The following is a 21,096-nucleotide window of genomic DNA, read 5'->3' on the forward strand; positions in this document are numbered from 1 at the left end:
ATGAGATTTCCCATCAGACATGGATAAACTGTTGCATCCTCTAAGTTTTACTTCACAAACAATAGTTGACTGTAAACAATACATGTAATATATTCAAGTACTTTTGCTATCACACAGTTTGAATTTCTAATTGAAATGTGTGCACTACACAAGGTGATTCAAATTATTATTTAATATGGTAGCTCACTACAGTATTGGTAACCAGTATGAGTCAAATATTCTAAATAATTAAATTACCTTTTTAAAAAGTTTGCACACAAACTTGGTGCTCTTATTGCGGTTGGCTTTTTATCAACTAATCTACATCGGTTTTGTTTTTATCCACCTAATATATGTATACCCTGTCTTCAAAATAGGAATAACATATAAATGTACAATGTCTGGTTTCCATTAAGTATTTTTTATTTTTTTAATAAAGCACACCTGCATCCCATAAATAATATAATACACACTGCTTAAATCAATAGACCTAAAATAAAACTCAAGATTTTTTTTACAATTGCTATACATTATTTTAAAATAAACAAGCTTATAAAGTATTTAGTATCAATCAATTGTACTATAAAATGTATAAATGAAAGCATAACAACTAACAAAAAAACAAGCAGACCTCATGTTCAGATTTCAGGCTATGATTACCCTTTTAGTTTAAATATTTTGACTTTAAAAAAAAAAAAAAAACCCACCACACAATACTGAATCCACAACAATAAATAATTCAGCAGAAAGTTTTGTTGCTGTTCATATCACATTTAAATTGCTTGTATTGTTTTGAGGCGTAGGACAGCCTATTCATTTTCTGTCCAGTGTCAGGCTGTTCAGAGCTTTGAGGACATGGTCGGGCATGTGATCCGTGATCATCTTGGAGCTGATGAGAACACTGCAGAACAACGCTTCACTCGACCACATGGCACGATACCTCACCTGAGAAAAACAGGACCTACAAACAAACAAGAGAAAATAAATAATAATAACCATGACACACTGGGGTTCAATGGAAAATGAAACACATCTTGTTTACGCAAAAGAAAAGCTTTTTTGTTGCAGGTTTTGAACAACATACTAGTTGCTTTATATAAAACACTAAGCCGCTAGTTTTTGTTCCAATTAATATATCAGCAATAAAGCTACACATCACAAGAGGAAAAGCAAGGCGAGACTAATTTAGGAGCATTTCACATTTAAGGAAAACTATTCAGATTCATTAACCTAACTGAATTTGTATTATTGGTTCAAAATTAATTAAATAAACCTCTGGGGAGAATCAAGCAGCTACTCACCACTCTCATTCCCTAAGGGTCATTGTGGTACAACATCATAACCCATATTTCTTGAAGCTGTTAATTACTGAAGCCCTGGCTGTATCTGAGCCCTCACCTCCCAGTGGTGTCCTCCTCCACTATGTGCAATATTCGTCCAGGCAGGTAGAGAGGCGGGTGCTCGGACTCCAGGCTGTGGTAGGAGGGTGACCTCTGCTGCCGCCTCTCCAGCTCTGTGGGGAGGTCGTCGGGGTTTCCACCAAACACCTCGTACCAACAGCATCTCAGCAGGATCTGATACTAAGACACAAAGGAAAGAAAGGCCGTTGATTGCTTTGATTTACAGGTACCTAGTTACAAAAAATGGTTTATGTACATTTAAAAATGTAACTATAGATACACAGACAAGATTCCTTCTGTATAGATTTTGAAAAACAAATCAACTTGTGCTCTAGATATATGTAAAAATATATCCTCATATTCTAAACACACACAGACTCAGCTTCCCTGTGTAGTTCAGAGGCTTTGTGGACTGATCTTGTGAGAGTCCAGTAAAAGGAGGCGAACTGTATGGAATACCTTTGGTTTGTTACAGTTTGCAACCATTCGGAGTATACTTCTCTTCAGGTCCTCCATATTGGGAATACTTAACCTAGGCAAAATAATAATAATAATAATAATAAATGCTATGAATGTATTTCCCTAATAACCACACATAGTTCTTAGAAAATTCTATTTTAGGTTTATCAAGTTTCAGTACGCCCGTTACACATTCTTCTTCTTCTAAATAGTTTTTCAAAGAGAAGTTGACTTACCTTGGAACAAGGTCCTTCCCAAGCACAACGGACACGATGAATTCCTTTGAGTAATCTGCAAGGGGTTTGCTGGGTAAAAACAAACAAAAGAACGTTATTATGAGAACTGTAGGAAAGACACATAAAACAATACTAGAGCTCTCAAGGCATTAGACTGAGATCAGACAATAGTATGCAAAATCTTAGTATAAAATCTAGTATAGGCCTATAAATTCAGCATTAGTAGTGTTTTAATGGTCTGTTTACCTAAGGAGGCCCCCTGGTGGAGAGAAGGCATAACATTTCAGCCCAGGGAAGGCACTCCTGAGTAAGATTGAAAGCACTGCGGCCGTCCCTGCTCCAAGACTGTGGCCAGTGATAACCAGCTTGTACTCCTGAAGGGAACGAAGCAAATAAGGGCTTACACATGGTTGTATTAATTACAATTGTTTATGTTGTGTTGGGATATTGCTTTTAGAATGCATGGGGATTTAATAGTAACTTTAAGGCAACTAGATTGTGAACCCTTCTGAAAAAAAATCACCTTTGGTGGCTATAGTATATATTTTACCTGTTGTGAGAATACAATATGAAGTAATCTAACAGCATACAAACCAATCACACACTTCTAATCTTGTACAAAAAAAATAATAATAACTTTATAAATGAAAAGGGTTACTGTTACTATACTTACAGGAGCAATGGTGAAGACGTGGTTTAAAATACCATCGTTTATAAGTTTCCCGTAAATGTAGTTCGCTGCTTGCATGATGCCCTATTGAAATGAAGGTGGGGGGGAAATATTTTTTTTAGAACCAGGAAAATGACAACGGAATCTTCAGGAAAGTTATGGTCAGAACTTAGAGGAGAGAGAGAGAGAGAGAGAGAGAGAGAGAGAGAGAGAGAGAGAGAGAGAGAGAGAGAGAGAGAGAGAGAGAGAGAGAGAGAGAGAGAGAGAGAGAGAGAGAGAGAGAGAGAGAGAGAGAGATTAACCTGCATTCTGGAAGAACTGAGAATATGATAAAGAATCGGTACAATTCCACATAATTACTCACATAAATTGCACCACAGGGACCTTACCTTATGTGCATAGCAGGGTCCACAAACCCCTTCAATAAGCAAGTTTTCACAATCAGCAGACAGGTCTGTCAGAGCATCCTGTAGATACACGTGTTAAGATTGAAACCCGCACGATGGTTGGAGCAAGGGGACAATGTTGCTGGTAACAGCCAACATGTTTGGCTGATAAGAAGTATTCTTTTTGTTTGGGTTAATCTGTGAACTGAGAACTCACCTGAAGAGACAGCGTTCCTCTGACTGCCACCAGCACGGCCTCCTTCTTGTGATCCAGAGCCACAAAGAAAGGGATCTCGTAGATCTGAAATCATGAACGGTGAAAACAGCACTAGAACTGCAAAGAACAGGTAAATACATTTTAAAATACCCAATCCCAAAGTGAACACATAGAAATATCACTACGAACACTTATTCTGCAGCTCTTTCAAGGACGTCAACTCAGAAGACTATCCTCCCAGGTACCTTGTTGTGAAAGCTGATGTAGATGAAGTCTCGGTACTGCAGGCCGGTGGTGTACAGCATGGATGTGAAGTTGCAGCCAAGGTGATCTCTGCCCACAATGTCGTACTCTGGAGATCTGCTCCTACAACTGACCGTTCACAATGCACAGCATGAGCCACATGACGGCAGCTACAGACTTCACTGCGGTTGGATTTATTTATAAAACTTTATAAAGAAAACAAGGATCAAGCCACGAAGTAGAAATGGTTACTTTATTAAAAACTACTAAACGTTATAAAAAAAGGGACAGATCTGCCAACTCCTAGCCCGGTTTACAGCAACAGATCAAATTTAGTAGAAAAAAACACCTACCAATCCCTGCTAAGCTTGCACACCCCAGTCAGAGGGTTGCTGAACACAAACATCGGCCACCCGTAGGCAGCCACTGCAAACTGCATGTAGTGAGCAGCATTCTCCAACTCTACATCCAAATCATCTCTCTGCAAGGAAGGACATCTTTACTGTGTGGCTGCACCCGAATTAGTGAGCATCGGACTCTAACATGGTTTATTTCACATGGTAGGTCTGACTGAAGAAGGTCCGATTAGAATCTACCCCCCGGAACTGAAAGGTGTGGTGTGATCTGATGTTAACCCTAGCTTTGCATCCAGTACACTGTGAATTTTATCAGGCAGTCCAGTTATGTTTGAATATTTTTTTTTTTTAATTTAATGGTCACCAATTATTTTTATTGTTTTCTCCCCAATTTAGTAATGTCCAATTATTTTTAGGCTCAGCCCACTGCTGCCACCCCTGCTCTGACTCGGGAGGGGCGAAGAAAGAACACACGCTGTCCTCCGAAGCGTGTGCCATCAGCCGCCCGCTTCTTTATACACTGCAGACTCACCATGCAGCCACCCAAGAGCTACAGCATCGGAGGACAACGCAGCCCTGGACAACTTACAGGCAAGCCCACAGGCGCCCGGCCAGACCACAGGGGTTGCTGGTGCGTGGTGAGGACACTCTGGCCGAGGACACTCTGGCCGACCTAGCCCTCCCTTTACTGGATGCGCCACTCGGGAGCCCCATGTTTGAATAAGTTTAAATGAACCACCTCAGAGTATGCTTTTTTCTAGTACAACAGACACTCCAGAAGTACATTATAAATGGATAGCTGTTTAAATGCAATGCTCTTGCACTCACCGTGTGAGAGGCTGGGCTGGGGGACACCACCACCTCCTCTGGGTCCCGGCTCTTTTCCACTTTGTCCTGCTCCTGGTGCAGGAGAGACAGGCCGGCAGCGATATCACTAGCAACCAGGTCAGTATCCTGCACAACACAGGAGACACATCTTCACTACAGGGAACAGAGAGGGACCTTGTTCTTGAAAATGCTCACTTAATACTCTCCAGCTTTTTATTTCACCCAGGGCCTGCATATATTCGTTATTAGTCTGCACTGCTTCCCTGTGTACATAATTACAGAGCACCCTCCCCCCGTTTCTATGTTTATTATAAAAAATAAACATAGAAACAGTGATATTGCTGGCTCTATGACATCTTGGCTAGGGAGCTTCAAGGAGAACTGCATTGGCTTTTGTTGGAAAGGAGGGTGGAAGCTGGATGTAGCGTGACGCAACATATACAGACATGCTCAAATTTGTTGGTACCCCTCCACAAAAAAAGAAGAATGCACAATTTTCTCTGAAATAACTTGAAACTGACAAAAGTAATTGGCATCCACCATTGTTTATTCCATATTTAATAGAAATCAGACTTTGCTTTTGATTTTTTATTCAACATAATATTGTAAATAATAAACACAAATGAAAATGGCATGGACAAAAATGATGGGACCGCTAACCTAATATTTTGTTGCACAACCTTTAGAGGCAATCACTGCAATCAAACGTTTTCTGTAGCTCTCAATGAGACTTGTTAACAGGTAGTTTGGCCCACTCTTCCTGAGCAAACTGCTCCAGCTGTCTCAGGTCTGAAGGGTGCCTTCTCCAGACTGCAAGTTTCAGCTCTTTCTATAGATGTTCTATAGGATTCAGATCAGGACTCATAGAAGGCCACTTCAGAATAGTCCAATGTTTTGTTCTTATCCATTCTTGGGTGCTTTTAGCTGTGTGTTTTGGGTCATTATCCTGTTGGAGGACCCATGACCTGCGACTGAGACAGAGCTTTCTGACACTGGGCAGTACGTTTCGCTCCAGAATGCCTTGATAGTCTTGAGATTTCATTGTGCCCTGCACAGATTCAAGGCACCCTGTGCCAGGCGCAGCAAAGCAGCCCCAAAACATAACCGAGCCTCCTCCATGTTTCACTGTAGGTATGGTGTTCTTTTCTTTGAAAGCTTCATTTTTTTGTCTGTGAACATAGAGCTGATGTGACTTGCCAAAAAGCTCCAGTTTTAACTCATCTGTCCAAAGGACATTCTCCCAGAAGGATTGTGGCTTGTCAATATGCATTTTAGCAAATTCCAGTCTGGCTTTTTTATGTTTTTCTTTCAAAAGTGGAGTCCTCCTGGGTCTTCTTCCATGGAGCCCACTTTCACTCAAAAAGCGACGGATGGTGCGATCAGAAACTGACGTACCTTCACCTTGGAGTTCAGATTGTATCTCTTTGGCAGTTATCCTTGGTTCTTTTTCTACCATTCGCACTATCCTTCTGTTCAATCTGGGGTCGATTTTCCTCTTGCGGCCACGTCCAGGGAGGTTGGCTACAGTTCCATGGACCTTAAACTTCTTAATAATATTTGCAACTGTTGTCACAGGAACATCAAGCTGCTTGGAGATGGTCTTGTAGCCTTTACCTTTACCATGCTTGTCTATTATTTTCTTTCTGATCTCCTCAGACAACTCTCTCCTTTGCTTTCTCTGGTCCATGTTCAGTGTGGTGCACACAATGATACCAAACAGCACAGCGACTACTTTTCTCCATTTAAATAGGCTGAATGACTGATTACAAGATTGGAGACATGTGTGATACTAATTAAAGAAACTAATTAGTTTGAAATATCACTATAATCCAATTATTTATTATCTTTTCTAAGGGGTACCAACAAATGTGTCCAGGCCATTTTAGAATATCTTTGTAGAATAAGCAATAATTCATCTCTTTTCACAGCTTCTTTGCTTTATTCTATGACATACCAAAGGCATGCAAGTATACAAGTATACATGACAAAATAGCTTTTAATTTCATCACTTTTCAGGAGGAATGAAGCATTATTTCAATGAGCTGTGAGTATACCAACAAATTTGAGCACGTCTGTATATATATATATATTTTTTTAGACTCAGAGTGATTTGGAATGTCCAGTTATGTTTTTTCTCCTCACCGCAGCGAGTCCCCACACAGAACAGACGTGCTGAGGGCGTGTGAGCATCCTCCGATCTCACAAGCCTAAAGCCAGAATCTCTTTTATGCAGAGCAATCCAGAGCAGAGGTGGGCGAGCTACCGATCCCGGAGAACAGAGACCAGCCCTGCCTCTTATCCACTCTGAATGTGCTCTGTGTCTGGCCAGTAGGGTTCGCTGTTGCGCGATGAGGAGACGCAATCCCTGCTGGTTTCCCACCCCCCACCCCGGGAGCGTCCGAGCCAAAGTGACGCCCCCCTCGGGGTCCCCAACAATGTTCAGTCTCTTTGCACAGCCTGGATGCAAACTGGTGGCGTCCAAGCTGTGTGACTCATCCTGCACTCCCAGCGGCAGCCACTCGGGGACCCTACATGAAGCAACATTTGAATTGGGCATTTCAAATTGGATATAAAAAAAGAAGGGAAAATTAAAAATAATAATACCAAAAGAATATTAGAAATTATAACATCAGTCATAAGACATAAAATTCTTTCTTGTGCCAAACCGGACGAAGGAATAGTGATTGACAATAAAATAATACATTGAAGAAATGTATTTAAAAAATGTTGCTAGCTATAGCACCCTTGGATAAAAAGATGAGGGAGCACCCTTACTGAGAAGAAATCGCTGAAGAGCTGGCCGATGCTGGAGAAGGCTGCGCGGTTTTCTTTCTCCTGCATGATGCAGCAGCACAGCAGCTTGATGCGGCTCTCCCACACCCGCGCAGCCAGCGAACGCGCCCTGTACATCAGCTGAGCCGACTGGCTGCTCTGCAGGTCGCGATCCCCGTGGCTGACGAGGTACCCCTGCCTCTTACTGCCAAGCGGGTCAAACACAATCAACACAGCAACCACAGTGAAGAAAAGGATGATCCAGCTGCAAAGCACAGATCAAAACGCCATGTAGCGGGTCTGCACATTAGATTTGTTAAATACTGTTGCTTTCTTGTGTGGTCTTAATGTTTTTTTTAGTTTTTAAATAAAACTGCAGGGATGGAAGTAAGACTCCTGTTGCATAGCAGTTTGATCCATGGTTCTGGTCTTATCCTGGTTTTAATAGGACATACTTGAGCTTGTTACATTCACACTGTGGCTAAGCAAGCTTGTATTAAAACCTGGAATGGGTGAAACTACTGTGCAATAGGAGTCTTATTTCCATCCCTGAACTGCCATTGGTTAACATTCATATCAAGGTTCTGTAGCAATCAGTACCACAGATTCATATTTGCTTGGGATTTTTTGTTCCTCACTATCCCCTTTCAATATCCTGTACGTCATTAAGGTATGCTTCGATCACTATGAACCACAACCTGTAAATGCATTGCCAAACTCAAAACAAAACTACAGTAAGAAGACAAACCATAAGAAACGAAAATACATTTACTATTAGAAATAAGTCTCTGTTAAGTAATGCTTACAAAGTTTCAATTTTGTATTAACATCTTGGAAATGGCATTACATTTCTATAAATCTGCCTTTTAAGATTTTTAAATACAGTATAATGGAATAACAAACTTTGTGGATTTAGGTGTCTTACACATTTAATACTTTTACAGGCAAGAAAGACACTGACATCACTGACAATGTAAAGTCCTGTGTTCTACTAACCTCGCAACCACTGCTCCAATCACTGCGTTCACCACAGATGTGTCACAGCCTGGACTGTCATTGGACACCCACACAGCTCCCAAGACAGCCCAGACAAGCTCAGGCACATAGAGAAGGGTGCGGACGTAGATGAGGGCAGGGATAGACCTCCTGGGGCCAGGGTTTGAGATTGAACCTGTAGGAAGAGATTGGGTTATATATAAGAAACAACTAACCTACTAAACCTACTACAACTTTAGGGTTATCCCGGATGAAGGAGGTTAAGGCTGTCCTGGAAGATATGCAACTTACCAATTAAGCTACACATCATTGTATATTCCATGCCAGCATCATAACAGGTATTTAAAACATATCAAAAGTGACATTAATATACAGTCCAAAAAAACAATCAAAATAATGTACAGTATTAAGGCATCCTGTCATATGCACTTGGATTGATTTAGTAATTGATATTTTTCACAGCAGTTATCAGCTCAAATGAGCCATGACTTGCACAATGTAAGCTACACTAGGGGAACAATTGCAAATCCCTGCTGAGTTTTTCTGACAGACTTTTGATGTAGGTGTTAAAATTACATTCATATCTTTATGAGAGCTAGACCCGATATGGCAGTGCAACAAACGTTGATTTCATAAGAACAATTAAAATAGCACATAAATACATTAAAATGTAAGCTTCTGTTCTCAAAACACAGCTTTTGTCCCACCCTGTAGTCGTTGTTTAATTTAAAAAAAACAAAAAAAAAACTCTTATTTAGTTTCTACCTACCTTGCATACTGACATACACAACAGCAGACAGTGTTAGTATGATTGCAGCCAGAAGAATAAGAAGCACTATCAGGTAGCTGTGCAGTAACCCTCCTCCGGTACACATGAACAGCCCTTTTTTGAGGTATAGAACCAATATACAAATCCACCTGTGGACAAAAAAAAAAAAAAAACAGTCACTTCTCTTGTTTTCTCTTAATTTACTTGGCTCCAAATTCTATTTCAATGTGTTACTTTTGTCGTTCTCTGGTGAATGGCAGCTACTTAGAGATGTTAAAATAACCTACAATACGGTCGCACAGTGTTTGTTCTCAAGGTCTTGTTACTGTAGTATTACCTACCATATTACCCGAATGAACAATTCAAAGGCCCCCGCGAACACCAGATCGTCGCTCGCAATCCTCCAGCGCCTCCCGAACACCACCAGTCCAGGCATCTCTGTTGGTGGTATTATAATCCAGTCTCTTACTCGTCACTAGTTTAAAATGACAAGATGTTTACCACAAGTGCGGCTTTGAAGGACTATCATTCCAATCAAACAAACGACATTAGAAACCTTATCGTTCCACTTGTCTAGCGGGGTTTTTTTTTCTTTTAAGCTTATTACGTAATTTTAATTACTGGTACCGTAAGGCTTATATGCAAGCATCATGTCATGACCTGAAGTTGATGACTAATCTCTTTAGTCAAACGATATCTCCACCTTGACAAGAAGTCTCCCGAATGCTGTATACATCCCACTAAGTAATATATACAATGACACACAAGCAACGTCATTTCAGAAAGTCACTGACGTTACATACATTTATAGAGTATGGATTTTATTTTTAAAATATTATAAATAATAATTTTTTGTTATCGAATCTGCCCCTTCTATGCATCTCCCATTCCTAGTCCCCAAAACTGTGCAACAGTGTTATTAACCCTTAAAAAATTGGAAACAGAAGCATATACAAAAGGTTCCTCGTGCGTAATGTTGCGCCTAAAAGTCTCAGTTTAAGTATTTTATGTGTGAGAAATACAAACTATGCATTTAAATATTACTCATAACTTTCTTTATTCCGACAAACATTAGTCTGAATAAAAAACTCCATTCCGAGTCTGAAAACAAGGACAAAAAGATTTCAACCCAGGCGAAGAGTTGTTCCCAAAGCAGTTGCTGGTTTTAGAACACAAGAACATGACAATTTACGAAGAAGTGGCTATTCGGCCCATCTAAGGTCTTAAGTTCTGGTTCCTAGTTACTGGTTGAGCTCAAAAGATTTTCAATTTGCAGCTGCAAACCATGTCTACGACTTTGAACAACTATATTGAACTACTCAATCGTAACTTAGATATATTACCCAAATACACTTTCGTGTGGTGTAAAATCAAGTTATGCATTATTTATTCTACTTTTTATATGGCAGATGTTTATACAATTAACACTTTTCTGTTTAAATATATTTGTAACCAAAATCAAGCAATAAGCTATTAATCTATTTCGCTGAACAAGGACATAAAGCATTAAACACAGAACATTACTAACTCTTGTTAGCGGGACTTTGATGACCTCTAGTGGTGGAATCGGTTGTAGCTATCATCGTGGAAACTTCTTGAATGCCGGGAAGAGACCATTGTGGAAGGCACTAGACTTACTTCTTGAAGATGTGTAGTAATGGTGTGACGTGGCAGTCGACAAATCAGTGGGTATCACTTTAATTTAAATTCCACCTCACGTTTTTCTTGATTTTAAAGATGTTACAGACACCCACTAGACACACAGTCAACATCCCCTAGATCATGAAGTGTTAAAAAATCGAATAGTGGTTTAAGCTACCGGCAACAGCGTCTGTTACAGTGATGTGTTCACTTAGCAGCCACACCACTCATTTTGCTTTTAAAGCATACGTGTATATTTCCATATGTAAAGGGTGGAGCATCTTTATTTAAGAGAATGTGTGAAACTGCAGTATTATAAATTCTCTGGATATGTGGTGTTTCACCCACTAGGTTGAAAATAATCCCTCCCTTACCAAAAAACAAACAAACATACATTTTCAACCAAGTCAACTAACCTGTACTCCCAGCTTGGTATCAGTTCAAGTTGTTTGCTTTTAAATGGTAAAAACAAAACAAAACAAAAAAAAACACAGAAAACCAGAGATTTCCCATAAAATCTTTATTTGGGGTAATCACAGGATATCATGCAGCAGCTCAGTAAAAAATAATAATAATAACAACCTACAGGAATGATTCAGATGAATAGAAAGAATAGCTAAAGCTGCTGAATTTAAAAAAAAAAAAGTTTTAAAACAAGACGTCGATACTCCCCTATACAAAAATGCCCAGATTATTTAAAAAAAAAAAAAAAAAAACATACAAATAATAATAGAGAAAAGCTGCAAGCTCCACAATATGCACATCACTTAAGGGCATTTCTGTTTTTCATTTACCTTAAAGTCAATGGACTAATTACTGCAATGGTATATCACTAGAAAATGTTGAACTCTACCAGTCAGATAAGGCTGTCACAAGTACAACAAAGGCTCTATTTCAGTGTAACATGGTTTCATGTTTTACCCACTACCCCAAAACCGAACATCACTGCAGTGTCTGCTGTGATAGGGTTTCAACTTTAAAGGATAGAGGATATGGAAATACTTCAAACTGAGACCATGGTATTTGAAATGATATATATTATACAGCTAAACTGAAGGGCCAGACATTAGATGGTTAAATTAGAAAGTGAATGCAAGATTACAGTGGGGTTACATGAATAAAAGTTATTTATCGCAAATGAATTTCATTGTAGTAAGGCAGTTTATCAAAAGCTGTGTTTCGGTAAAGAAATGTGTTTGGGTAGTCTACAAAAACAAGGCTATGTACTACCTCAAATCGTGTGCCAGTGTCAGATCAGAGGACAGAGCACCTTTTGAATGTAACCCAGGGACTATGAAGGATATAGGAGTAACTGCTCAGAGTATGAACTGTTAAACCTGAACAGAGGGAAAAGGGGCAATTGAAATAAAAGTGGTAAAGATATGCAGAGCATGTGATGGGCAACATCCCATTACAGAACAGGCAGGATGCTGAAGGTTTATACAGGCAGCTGGCCTACCCAAATAAATACAACGTAAAATTAATGGAAACGGGAAAACAAACAGTTAATTACACTGATCAGCTGGTTTTCTGGCAATTCAGGTCAGTTAGACTCCCCAAACTATCCTTTTTAGATCGTTTGCACTTTATTCTGACTGCAAACAGACTCTCAGAAACGTGTTTTTTTTTTTCTTTAAGAATAGCACCAATCTTTCTGGGTTTTTTTCCCCTTTTAAACCTATCCATGGAAATGAATGTCAGCCTGGAGGAATACACTTCATATGTATAAAACTGGTTTCTTTATAGACAGTAATAATAAAAAAACAAAAAACGAACAAAAAAAACGTAAAAGCAAGACACATAAAACAAAAATCGAAAACGGGGGGGTGGGGTGGGGTGGGGGGAACCGGTTTTGTTCCGGAGCTGTTGACGTACACAGATACAAAAACAGTAGTGTTTCCCTTTCGCCTTCTCTGTCTCAAGCATCTTACGCTAACTTGTGGCAAAGATCGCTTCTGCCCCAGCGACTCCAAGGACAGCTGCTGCTGGGGGTCTTTTTTGGCACTTAGGCAGGAAGGCTGAGCTTCTTTCCTTTCAGTACTGTGGAGTAAAAGAACAGTTACCCACACATCAACATCTGTTACAATCTTATAGGAGTGAATGCATATTTTGAGCTGTGCATTACTACTGATCGCTTTTTTATATGTCGAATATGCATCAACCTCAAATGGGAATAAAATCTTATTCCGGAACAAAATCAGCTTTGCGAGGGAAGTACAGTAACTGCTGGTGAAAAGCGCGCTCACCTTTCGTGACATACAAGTAGAAGAAGTCACAGTAGAGGATGGTCTGCACCACACCGGCCACGATGGCGATCAGATCGAAGAAGCCCTCAAAGTAGAAGCGCCAGATCCAGTTGATGAGGTACAGTGCCCGGTACAGCCCCAAGAAGAACAGGTAGTGTGTGGTGATGGTCTCTGCCTCGCCGGTCTTGCTGATCATGAAGAGCTGCGGCAGGATTGCCACAGACTCCAGGTAGATGGAGAAGGTCCACAGGATCTGAAAACAGCATCCAGAGTTATGAACCAGATCACTCAAATCTAATCACTGTTCTCTGCAACTTCTTCACTTTTAAATACAATACTGCATTTTCTGAGGTAGTCCCAGTAATGCACAGCGTAAATGGCAAAGCTTTGAAATAAATAAAAATGAGTGGGTATGTGCACGATTGAAAAGGGATGTTCTTGTGGTTTGCAGACTCACCTCAAGAGGGGAGAAGTCGTGGTTGACGAGGAAGGACAGCCCACCCACGGGCACCACCAAGAACTCCGCCCGGAACGTGTCGTGGTTGCCATCGTAGGTCGCCTTGAATTTCATGTAGATCAAGTACACAGTGGCATACGCACAACCGATGTAGACAACCTGGTTGAAATGGTAAGAAACAGGGTTAGGAAATGTTCAAGACTATGCAATTACATCTTATACAGTGCACTCTGTTTATAAGAATTACTAATATAAGAATCAACCACATATAGTGATCAAAACCACTGGGATCAAATCATTCCTATACTAACCAATGTAAAATACTCCGCTTGTAAGAATCAAGCGATCCGCTTGCAAGAATCATTTTGGGACAAACTGACTGCAGGTAATAAGATACTTCATCAAGTGCAATGATGTGTATTTGATTTGCATCGCAACTGAAAAAAAAATCAAGCCACAGATGCTTAAATGCAGTGGTAGTCATGACAGAAATACGGTACTGTAATGTCATTTTAATTCAAAGGCCATTACACGTAACACCGCACGGCAGTTAAACTAGGCACCCTCACGAGACAATCGCTTCAAGTATACTGTAGTAATATAGGATTCTGCAGCCTAAACAATTGTGATCATATAACAAGCTGTTTACACACAAGAACTTGTTTTGATTGTTTTAATGTATTGTCCTCAGTGATTGAGCACCATTGACATTTGAATTTAAACTGCTGATGCACAGAGGCATGCTTTTGCTAAGCGTAATCATATCGGTCCGCTTTTAAGAATCAAATCATCAACGGAGTGCACTTGTATTATGCAGAGTCAGCAAGTTAAATTTGAAATGACTAGTTGCTTCTGCAATCATCCCGTCTCCTATGCCAAACTGGCCTATCTAGTATAGAGTTAGGAGAATCAGAGGCAGGATGCTTTGCAGATTGATGACACTTTAATGTCTTGCTTGGTCCAGGACTGAATAAGGAGATAAATACACTTTGGAAGAAAATCTTGACAGAATGAGCTTGTTTGTGGTTGTCAAGTGTCTGGGCAAACACCCAGGAGAGCAGTAGCTATAATCGGAGCACCTTCCTCTAATTACCTTATTTATATTCTCCTTTATAATCCTACAGAACAAACTGCTCTGGCATGATCAAGTCCATATCAAAGCCTTCAGACTGCACTGTCATTTATTTTTTACAACCAGGAGAGCATCATTTACAGAGATCAAATCGCACCAGTACCCCCGATTTACTAATTGCATACAGGATTTCTTTGCAAAATATATAAAGACATGTATTGCTTATGAACAAGCAGGTATTTGGGTTAAACATAACACACTCAACATTGATGCAACTGAATCCTCAGGATACAACACTAAACCAGGATCCTTTCAGCCAAAAAAAACAAACAAGCTTTGTTTTGAAGTGTGGTGCAAACGGTAGTTTTCTATTGATCTTCAACGTGAGACAGCTGCACAGTAGGTGTCAGTAGGCCCTGTATAAAGTTCAGTCTGACCACATTCACTTACCTTCATGAAGGTGTTATACAGCGAGATATAAGAGGTGAGCAGATCCAAATAACGAGTGGTGAAGACCAAAGCAAAAAGAATCTGGCTTTTCCCAGAGATACCTACAAGAGAAGAGACACAACGTTAGAACCCTTCTGATTCCAACAAGCAACAGCAAGAGAACTATTAACTTGAAAGAAAGAAAAAAAAGCATGTTCTTTCTGACTAGTAATTATATCCCCCCCCCCATTGGTTACTGGAATAATCCAAGCAGTTTCCATTTTATATTTGCTATGTTCATTTAGTTTCATACCCGACTCCACAGCATATTCCAATAAAATACCATATTCCTTCGAATTTAAGACGCAGCCCAAAAAATAAAACCTCAAATAAATCTGCATTTGCAAAGATACAACCTCAATTACACACATGGAGGCAGTTTGCGGCTGTCTGCTATCACACAAAGCATTCGTTTTGTGCTACTTCTCATTTCCAGTCGTGATTAGTCACACCTGTTTCTCTCCCAATTTGTGAACTGTGGTATTGCTTGACATGTCAAAAAATACGGGGGTCTGATCAGCATTGTGGCGTAAAACCTCGAGATGAAAAATTCTACCAAAGTAACAGGAGTCCTGTTACACTAGTACATGGACCTGTAATGCACACCTCTACAGATTTCCATAGCCACCTGGCTTTTTAACTTACCAATTGTTTCTCTTAAATGTAGAGCTATTCAGATTACATTCCGTATGTCTACCCATTTAATTAACCAGAGAATAGATCACTAGTTATCCTATCGCTTACATCCAGTCTGTCACACAATCACTGTACAGTGAACCCCTAGAATATTGTTTGAAGGCGTACCAGAAATTGGCCTCGCAGTGAAAATACAGCACATTGATTGACAATTCAAGGCATATACAGGAATGACTGCATACTGTAATGGTACGGTCCACTTTCACAGTATGCAAAGACCCTGATCTGTGGTTTGACAAGACAACAGCTGACATCGACTGGAAACTCCATTTGTTTCTGAGATCCTGACTTGGCAAGAACAATTAACTGCATTGAGCTTCTAACACATGTTATACAACACACCTTAAACAAACAAAACATAAAACAATAGGAAATCCACAACGAGTAGAGCAAACATTAGCTGGAAAAAAAAAAAAACTACAGTGTGGCAAATACTCTGCCATGAATGAAGCAATTTTCAATGCAGGTTCAATTTGATCAGCTCCATTGACATGCATGTTAAATTGTTTCAGTGAACGGCATTGGATTTGAATTGTACACTGCGGTGGACCTAATTAGAATGAAATTGTCTTTAATGATGACATTACGTTTTTTACTACCTTACTCAACTAGTTTATTGGGAGGAAGGGCGGATTGGAACAGCAGGCTATAATGACCCACTGAGAGGGAGAATCATAGTTCTGCTTGCAGTCGCAATGTGTTTGTGTGCATGGTTCCACACAAGCACACGGTCCTGCTTTAGCGAGTCGCTGCCAGCTCCACACAGACACTACAGTCTGCTCACGTGGGTATTAAATGCCCTGCCACAGTGGTATGAGCAGCACAGACACAGGCACTGGCATGTCTGCTTAGCTGGGTTTACTTATCTCCCCTCAGGCATTAAATACCACCCTGAACCAGGAATTCCAGAATTCTTCATGCCTATTCACATATAAGAGATGCAAACACTCCATTGCTCTGCCTTGCAATAACACACAAGCAAAGCCACCTGGATGAACAGCAAAATACACAAGAGACTGTACTGAAAGCAAAAGAATAATCAGATTATGTTTATTGCAAATGTATGCCCTCGTGAGGTATGATTGCATGCTTAAAGTTAAGGATTACTGTATATTATAAAAGTTGGTAACTGCTCCAATATTGAATGGTGTCAGTCAGATATCTCGTTAACATTGATGTAATGAAATTCATGATAAAGTCCTAGCTGATTCTAGGGCATGGATGTCCTTAGGATCCCCATGCACTACTGACAGCAAGTTTGCTGGGTAAATCTAAATGCCCCAACAAAAGTTTGAAAAGTTTTTGGTTTTTTTTTTTGGGGGGGGGGGGGGGGGCAACTGTACATTAATAAATTATGAAAACAGAGCCTGGCTAGGTGGACCAGTTTTGTTTCGAATCGTGGCTCTTATCCCTATCAACTGTTGAATGTACAGTATATGGTCTTTTGAAAAATCCTCCCTTATCCAAACCAACACTGTGCAGCGCTGCCACGTCACAAGAAGAGCTCACTCCTCTTAATTCATCTCCGCTTTCATCTTTCTTGCAATCTTAAATGAACGCGTTACTTTTAATAATTTCAGATAAATATTTTAACCTGCCTTTGTCGTCTATGACATGCGACAGTAACAAATGTCCACTGTGGGCGCCACACCGAACGTCGATTCAAACATGTTTGGTTAAAACAACTTCAACACCACAATTGGGAAAATTCCTGAAACGTGCACCTCGGATTTACGGTAAATACAATAGCATTAGAAAGATTTAGAGGTACTAACAATAAAGTCGTTTTTTTCAGTGAAGTTATATTTTATTGATGTTTTTTGTTCAATAAGGAAGACTTTTTGAAATCTAGTATACATACCCATTGGGACAGAATCAATACACAAAGCGTTCACCATCGGAGTTTTTCTTTCATTCTCGTTAGGATTAGGATATCATCATATTGTGACAATTTCAGCATAATTTTCAAAGTACATTATATTTATTTCAGGGCCATGCACACATGCGAGTAAATGAATTAAAAGTATTTAAAATATAATAATTTAAAAAAAAACGTAATTCTACTTCATAGGACTTACAGTAACTTTTTAATTACATTACCACAAAAAGCATACACGTCACCACTAATTCTTGATCACCAACGATTAAAAAATAAATAAAAAGAGTACTCCATTTTAAATATACCTTGGTAAGAAGTAAACTCCCATTACAGGAACACATTTAGCCCAGTGTTTATTGAATTTGCAGAATCCTACCTCGACTAAGCTACGCGATTTAGTGTTACACTGAATTGAACTTTGAGACCAGAGTTCACCGACTCTGGGGCTGTGCAGGCTAAAAATTAAAATAAAAAAACTCGGCACTGCTATGAAACAGAAGACAATCGCATTTAGCGCAACACGAACTTTAAATAATTTAATTCAATAGTTTACCTGCGAATGCATAAATGGAGAACACGTATATTATTAAATTACAAGTTTAGGAAACATTCATACTTACCGGCACAAGACCTGGTCTTCCATATTTTGAGAAGCAAGATAATGATGGCTGCTAAATGTGAAAGATCCCCGGTGAGCCTGAAGACGTTCATGTTTCTTGTCGCGTAGCTAATCGGTCAGCGCCTTCAGACGGTCAAAGCTGGGATCCCCTGTTTCTCTTTTTTGCAGTGAAGGCGCTTACAAGGGACTGTCTTAACTGCCGTCTTACAGATCTTATCTTGCGATCAAAGTAAAATGGCGAGAAGGAGCGACGTGGCCCGGAGATGTGGCCAAAAATATGAACTCACAAAGCAGGCTGGGAAAGCGGCTGTCAATAAATCTCTAACCCAAAACTGAGCCACGCCCCGTAAAGGGGAGACGCGCTACCAGAAATGTAGAAGGGTCTCGTCCCTTTAATATTTGCAGAATTAAAATGTTACTGTATTGTGCATTATTTTGTTGCACATTATAAATAGATTCCCGCAGATTAGATCAAACGTTTTCTAATGCCACTAATCCAGTGGCTCATCACCATGCATTTTTGAGGAATTGCCATAGTTTTTCTGTTTCCAAGATTCATTTGTTAGCATTATTAGTAGTGAATATGTTGTAATACTAAAATATTCTAAGTAAAAAAAAATGTACTTATAGTTTCTTTTGGTATAACAATATATATATATATATCTTTCAACGCTGTAAGTAACTTTCAATGTTTAAGTTTTTCTGAGTGCTGTTATTATGGTTCAAATAAAATATATTAAAATGTATTTTATGAGTACATATTAGTACATGTATCATTTTATTTTACCTACGTATTGGTTTGGTTATATTATTTCGTTACAGCCACACTGTTAAAGCTAAAACGGCCAGTATTACTAACGTATTTCTACTAATCAAACACGGTCACGGATTTTTAATTACATTTTTAAAACAGTTTGTGTAGAGTTCGAGAAGTTGCCCTGCCATGACTTTGTGGAAAAAACCAAAACACAGATTCATTAAAATAAACACAGTTTGGAAACGTAATGTGGTCATTTCTCACATTGACGCGCTTTATGGACTACAGTCCTAATGTCGGTCGTTAAAAAAAAAATGGGCTGAGGAACATTCCCTTTAAATATAGTGACGCAAAACTTCGCGTCAGGTCTCTGTGTGTCCAATGTCTGAATTTCTGAGTTGGAGGTAAGAGTGGAAGAGGCGGAGAGTTCATGATGATTCTTTGAGGCCGCTAAATAGTACTGTAAAGGCTGCCGGATATGTATCCTGAACAGCGCCTAGCAACAATAAGTTATTTGAGGCAAAATACTCTAGCAAAACTGTAAATGTACACAACATTTCAGCAAAACTTCTGTGTTAAATAATATACAAATGCCCCTTTTATTTACCAATTTGCTCGCAAGTCTTTCTTAAATCTTGCACAATACAGTAACTGTGAGCTATTCAAGGCCTAGAGAAGATTATCACTACTAACCATGGAATGGGTTATCCTGGATCATAATGTATTTCCTTATCTCCAGCACTGGAGGCAAACTGATATGTTGGCTGTCTCCCCGTTGCAATGTTGATTTGTTCTCAATTGGGACAACGGAGGGCTCACACATTCGTGTCCCACCCCCTTTTTAAATGTTATAATTGGGTTGTTAATGTACCAATTTTGAAGAAGGCATCTTGTGGTTTAATTTTTCCACAATTTTGCATCAGCAGCTGCATTTCACACCCATCGTGTTAATACCCACACAACAACACAATTATTATTATTATTATTATTTACTTCTTAGCAGACGCCCTTATCCAGGGCTACTTACAATTGTTACAAGATATCACATTATTTTTTACATACAATTACCCATTTATACAGTTGGGTTTTTACTGGAGCAATCTAGGTAAAGTACCTTGCTCAAGGGTACAGCAGCAGTGTCCCCCACCGGGGACTGAACCCACGACCCTTCGGTCCAGAGTCCAGAGCCCTAACCACTACTCCACACTGCTAACAACCAGTTGAGCACACGTTTGCTGCCTGATTTGAAAACACAAGATATACAATATTGCTGCAATATAATGCAATACCTTAGCGTTCTAAACTGTAGCAGCCTCCTTTAGATTGACTTATTCAGGTCCCTTACTGTAATTCCAGCAATAACCAGCACTGGCATTTTAAACTTGTCATGCATGCTGAGATTCGAGAGATGTAATGCTATGTCAATTTAAAGTCCATTGTGACGTCCATCAATTTGTCTGAGCCTGTCTAACTAACAAAGAGTAGCCTATGTGTTCTTGTGTAATATCTATATATACTTTAATTGCACTGTAATTGAATACAGTTTAATTGCACTGTAACTGCAGATGATTATATATATATATATATATATATATATATATATATATATATATATATATATATATATAATCATCTGCAGTTACAGTGCAATTAAACTGTATTCACTGTAGTCACCACTGAGTAGAATAGAAGGTAATATTGCAATTCCATGACATGGCTTTGGACTGTTAGTATGTTATAAAAGAAACACCTACATTCTCCCTCTGTTTCCATGGCTACATATCTCCACGTCCTGGATAGGGACAAAACACAAGGGAACAGGAGGTTGTTTTAATACTCTGTGCCGTTGCCTTTTGTGCTTGCTGAGGGTGTGGTGTTGTCTTTTCAAGATTACACTCCTCTCTTTATGAGCATGATACCCAGCAGGTA

At 39.5% G+C, this 21,096-nt stretch overlaps 2 protein-coding genes across 4 annotated transcripts; both read right to left on the reverse strand.

Annotated features, from left to right (window-relative positions):
* Nucleotides 1-40: 40 nt before the first annotated feature.
* On the reverse strand, nt 41-10,211 carry LOC117418121 (diacylglycerol lipase-beta-like). 3 transcript variants are annotated; one of them, XM_059035526.1, is made up of 16 exons: nt 9,939-10,211; nt 9,653-9,749; nt 9,312-9,460; nt 8,543-8,717; nt 7,550-7,751; nt 4,775-4,900; nt 3,944-4,071; nt 3,593-3,719; nt 3,348-3,431; nt 3,134-3,211; nt 2,748-2,828; nt 2,321-2,448; nt 2,075-2,143; nt 1,839-1,911; nt 1,378-1,559; nt 41-940 (listed from the first exon to the last, which is right to left on the reverse strand). In XM_059035526.1, exons 1-16 carry the CDS (start codon nt 9,961-9,963, stop codon nt 793-795), a joined length of 1,872 nt encoding a protein of 623 aa, XP_058891509.1. In that variant the 5' UTR covers nt 9,964-10,211; the 3' UTR covers nt 41-792. The 3 variants fall into 3 exon arrangements, with proteins under 3 accessions (XP_058891509.1, XP_058891507.1, XP_058891508.1); XM_059035524.1 differs by having other exon boundaries at nt 7,550-7,811; XM_059035525.1 differs by having other exon boundaries at nt 7,550-7,811; nt 9,653-9,786.
* A 1,246-nt stretch (nt 10,212-11,457) lies between these two features.
* Nucleotides 11,458-18,707, reverse strand: LOC117417696 (ER lumen protein-retaining receptor 2). The gene is made up of 5 exons (XM_034029888.3): nt 18,412-18,707; nt 15,178-15,278; nt 13,656-13,814; nt 13,199-13,451; nt 11,458-12,992 (listed from the first exon to the last, which is right to left on the reverse strand). The coding sequence occupies exons 1-5, from the start codon at nt 18,500-18,502 to the stop codon at nt 12,958-12,960; spliced, it is 639 nt and encodes a 212-aa protein (XP_033885779.1). The 5' UTR covers nt 18,503-18,707; the 3' UTR covers nt 11,458-12,957.
* Between the last annotated feature and the right edge of the window lie 2,389 nt (nt 18,708-21,096).

Source organism: Acipenser ruthenus, chromosome 13 (assembly GCF_902713425.1).
Source record: "Acipenser ruthenus chromosome 13, fAciRut3.2 maternal haplotype, whole genome shotgun sequence".
Taxonomy (NCBI): domain Eukaryota; kingdom Metazoa; phylum Chordata; class Actinopteri; order Acipenseriformes; family Acipenseridae; genus Acipenser; species Acipenser ruthenus.

Excerpts from the sequence above, each read along its gene's own strand:
- LOC117417696 (XM_034029888.3), bottom strand. The coding sequence starts at position 18,502 with ATGAACGTCTTCAGGCTCACCGGGGATCTTTCACATTTAGCAGCCATC. Across the intron at positions 15,279-18,411 it reads GAAGACCAGGTCTTGTGCCG|GTATCTCTGGGAAAAGCCAG; the intron begins GTAAGTATGAAT and ends CTTCTCTTGTAG. Across the intron at positions 13,452-13,655 it reads ACGACTTCTCCCCTCTTGAG|ATCCTGTGGACCTTCTCCAT; the intron begins GTGAGTCTGCAA and ends TGCTGTTTTCAG.
- LOC117418121 (XM_059035524.1), bottom strand. The coding sequence starts at position 9,963 with ATGATGCTTGCATATAAGCCTTACG. Across the intron at positions 9,750-9,938 it reads GCTTGCATATAAGCCTTACG|AGATGCCTGGACTGGTGGTG; the intron begins GTACCAGTAATT and ends TACCACCAACAG. Across the intron at positions 2,144-2,320 it reads CCACCAGGGGGCCTCCTTAG|CAAACCCCTTGCAGATTACT; the intron begins GTAAACAGACCA and ends GTTTTTACCCAG.